At 37.3% G+C, this 3,744-nt stretch overlaps 1 protein-coding gene across 1 annotated transcript; it reads right to left on the reverse strand.

Moving 5' to 3' along the window:
- Positions 257–1,977, reverse strand: LOC104751424 (transcription initiation factor IIF subunit beta-like). Its single transcript, XM_010473362.2, has 5 exons — positions 1,657–1,977; positions 1,309–1,417; positions 1,080–1,210; positions 913–987; positions 257–678 (listed from the first exon to the last, which is right to left on the reverse strand). Exons 1-5 carry the CDS (start codon positions 1,864–1,866, stop codon positions 406–408), a joined length of 798 nt encoding a protein of 265 aa, XP_010471664.1. The 5' UTR covers positions 1,867–1,977; the 3' UTR covers positions 257–405.

Here is a 3,744-nt window from a genome sequence, read left to right on the forward strand (position 1 = left end):
ATCTGTTGATCGGAGGAATTCGTCGGAACAGTAGTCGGAAGTGTTAACGGTCTGTTGGTTTGAAGCATCTTGTTGATGGACCGCTGGCTCTTTCTCTTTTTGGGGCTAGAAAGTTGGTGAGATGCGGTTTTTCAAAAGCTCCATTCTTCTTTGGGCTTGGCTTGGGAATCGGGCCTGGGAGAGAATGTCCACTCTTTTTTTTTTGTGCCGCACGTTGCTATATCACTCACTTTTTCTATTTGTCTGTTTCGGTGAATAATACAAAAATAAAAAAGTTCGACAAATTTAAATCCTTCTGTTCTCCTCTCTGCTAAAATCTTTTTACCCCGATCAATGACTCAGGGTTTAATAAACATGTTATGACTATGGCACATGTATAGAGTACTACTACACAAGGGATTGGTTTTACTGCCCACCTGTGTCATCTTCAGCACTTTTCTTGTATTCACGTTTAAGCTCATATGTCCCTTGGTTCGACCCTCTCTTATTGTACACGCACAGCTCGTTCAGTATTTCTTTCAGGAACTGTGCTGGTTGGTCCGTCTCTTGTACAAGCTGCTTCAATGTCCAGTTAGGTTGTCCTTCGAACAGCTTGAACATTATACCTTCAAGCTCACCACGATCTCTTCTCGTCCTCTTCACCTCTGTTTGCTTGACTGGGGCAGGTCTCTTCTTTTCCTGCTCATTCAAACACACACAAACTTTTACATTGGTAACAACGCTGATATGGTAAAGAAAAGATCAAGACAAAAGATTCAAGTTTCAAATCATTAGTTGAAGAATCCATCCTGAATCGCAATTAGTCTGATAAAGAACGAGCATTGAAGCTGAATTGTTGCTTCATTACTCTTTTACCATCTTAATAATGACTCCATATATGCTAAATCATTGAGAAAAGAATTAACATTTTACCTTTGAATTGGATGAACCGAAACCAATCATTCCAGGCATGGGCCTCATATGTACTCCGCGGTCATTATCGATAACCTTTAGTGCAATTCACGGAAACAAAAGTCCTTACATAATTAGCTAACCAAAGAGCCAGCATAGGAGAGAAATGAATTAAAGGGAACAAACACCTGTATCTGTCGATTTTTAACCATGGCTTTGCTCGTTCTCTCCCGACAAAGCCTTGCATATTCTTCAATGTCTTCCCCATATGGCTTCATATCAAACTTGTGATCTATCTTTCCTTCAAGAGCTGTATGAACTATAGAGTAGCTTGCCTATTATGAGATGGAGAGCCAAACGAAGATACAAAACCTGATGTTATCAATCAAACAGGTAAAATCCAAATAGGGAAATCACCTTGATTGACATCCGAAAAGACCTCCATCGGAACAAAGTCTTTGAACATATTCACAGCGTAGCTCTTTGGCATGTTCTCATACTCAGCACGAACCATCTCCATAGTGAACTGATTGATGATACCAGTACAAGGAAATAAGTTGCAACAAAGAACAAAATACAAAACACTAAAGCAGGATCCTTCCCTACGCTAGATTTGATAAATCAACCACATGGGTAAGTGAAATTGGCATGAAAGATTCCAACTTTATGGACACAACCATCGGAATAATGAAGGTAACTCAATCAACAAAGTAGGGCACCTCAAAAAAAGATAAGAACTTTTGAGAATCAAAATGGAACATGTACCTCGGGGGTAGGTCGTAGAGGATCAATGTTGAGAACAACCTTCGCCAAGTCAATAGATTCAGAGGAATAGGAATAAGAAGAAGGTGGAGGCGGAGGAGGAGTTAGCTTCCCCCACGCCTTGGCGACAACTACAGGACACTTCATCAACCAAATTGGTCGCTCGCCTTTCTCCAAATCGAGTTCATGAGGGTTACTTCGATCGTCTTCCATCGTTACTCCCAAGTACACACTCGCTTTGCTCCAAACTCTCCTGAGCTCTGATCTGAACTCTGTTTCGGATTTTGGGTTTAATTTTGTCGTTTTGACTTACCCTAAACTATAAAGTCTTCTTCTTTTACTTCTGAAGCAGAGGTGAAAACAAGGAGAACCCGACTCATTTACTACATACCCGGACCGACTTAGACGCTTAAATAATTGGGCCAAGGCCCATAGGTTTTGTCTCCAAAAGTCCGAAACCCAGTTTTTAAATGGGTATTAACTATTTTCAAACGCATATTTTTCCTAGAGGCTAGAGCTATGGTTTTTTTTTTTTGTAGTTTTTTTGCCACACTTGATTTCGTCATTACTAGAAGAGTGTTCTTTCTTGACGGAAACAAAATAAAATAATATTCGTCTTGTGTGACATGATTAATAGGTAGATGGATATGTATGTAGATACAACATACTGCATACATCCAAAACATGCATGGATCGTATCATGTATGGTGTATATGTATTAGAATATTAGATGCATGGTGATAGTTATACTATATTAGATTGGGTTGGACTTTTGGACCACTGTTGTGCTGATAGCGTGATACTATAAAAACATGCTTGGATGTATGGAGTATGGTGTATATATGTATTAGATGGATGGATACATATTGTTTGGACCACTATTGTGCTGATAAAGACACCACAGTTGTTGACAGAAGAGGAAACAATAATACCGAAGTTAGAAATGGATGGCGATCAGGACAATGACAAAGATGTAATTCTTCGGAAAGAACTTAACTAAATCAGTACTGAGAAACCCTAACCACTAGTTACACTCGGTTGTTTCATGTACAAGGGGGGACCAATCCCTTATCTTTAACTTTAGTACGTATATGTATCATTTCGGTTTATGGTCGCCGAATTTGGATTTTATGTTTGTTAGACATAAGTGATAGAGTTTTTAGCTTTACACTTTTATAGAAAATTAAATATTTACGTGGAGCCAAAAAACAATCCAATAACTCGGGGAAAAAACTGAATGGCTTGATAGTTGATACCCAAAAAAAAAAAAAAAACTGTTCTTTATCAGTTTACGAATTCCTTTCACATGGTCACTATTTAATGACGCGTTGGAAGATTTATACTGTGTGATTTTTAAAAGAGAAGTGAGGTAAAGAAAAGAAACTGTCATATCAATCATAATCGAGTTAGGTATAAGTATATAACAGATGTTGAGGATATGCTTTCAAAAATCTTTGTTTGGAATTAGTTTCTAACTTTGACCATAGACTTTACACTTTCTTCATACTTTCTTAGCACATCAATTTCCTTTTTTCGAACATAACTAATTAACAATTTACTTGCTAAGCATCCTTTCAAACTTGCAGGAAAGCGATTATTTCAAACTTAACCTACCGTATTTTAATGGCAATTAATGACATTGCCAAACATTTGACCTGTAAGGATGACTAAAATAAGTACTTACTCTTAGCACTGGAATCACATGCACGTCATCAGTACGTAATAATAATACCCAAAAAAAAAAAACTTAACATTAATTACAACAAAATAATGGGCAGAGAGAAGGTATTTCCAAAGAACAACCATATATAGGCTAATCCTATGAGGCTGTAGGACTTTTGCGAAACAGGAAGGTTGACAGATTAAGTAAAATTTCAGAGGAGATGATCATGATTTTTGGATCAACTACATTTAATTTTTTATAATAATTTGGATCGAGAGAGACTGAATCACATGTCGTGAGTCAGATACTCTACAGTTTTTGAGAAACTTCCATCTTTCTCCTCTGTCATATTTACTTGTCCTAAATCAAGCAATCTATAACAGTACTATAGCTAATCATTATTATTGTTAACAGTATCAGTTCACACA

Source organism: Camelina sativa, chromosome 16 (assembly GCF_000633955.1).
Source record: "Camelina sativa cultivar DH55 chromosome 16, Cs, whole genome shotgun sequence".
Lineage (NCBI taxonomy): Eukaryota > Viridiplantae > Streptophyta > Magnoliopsida > Brassicales > Brassicaceae > Camelina > Camelina sativa.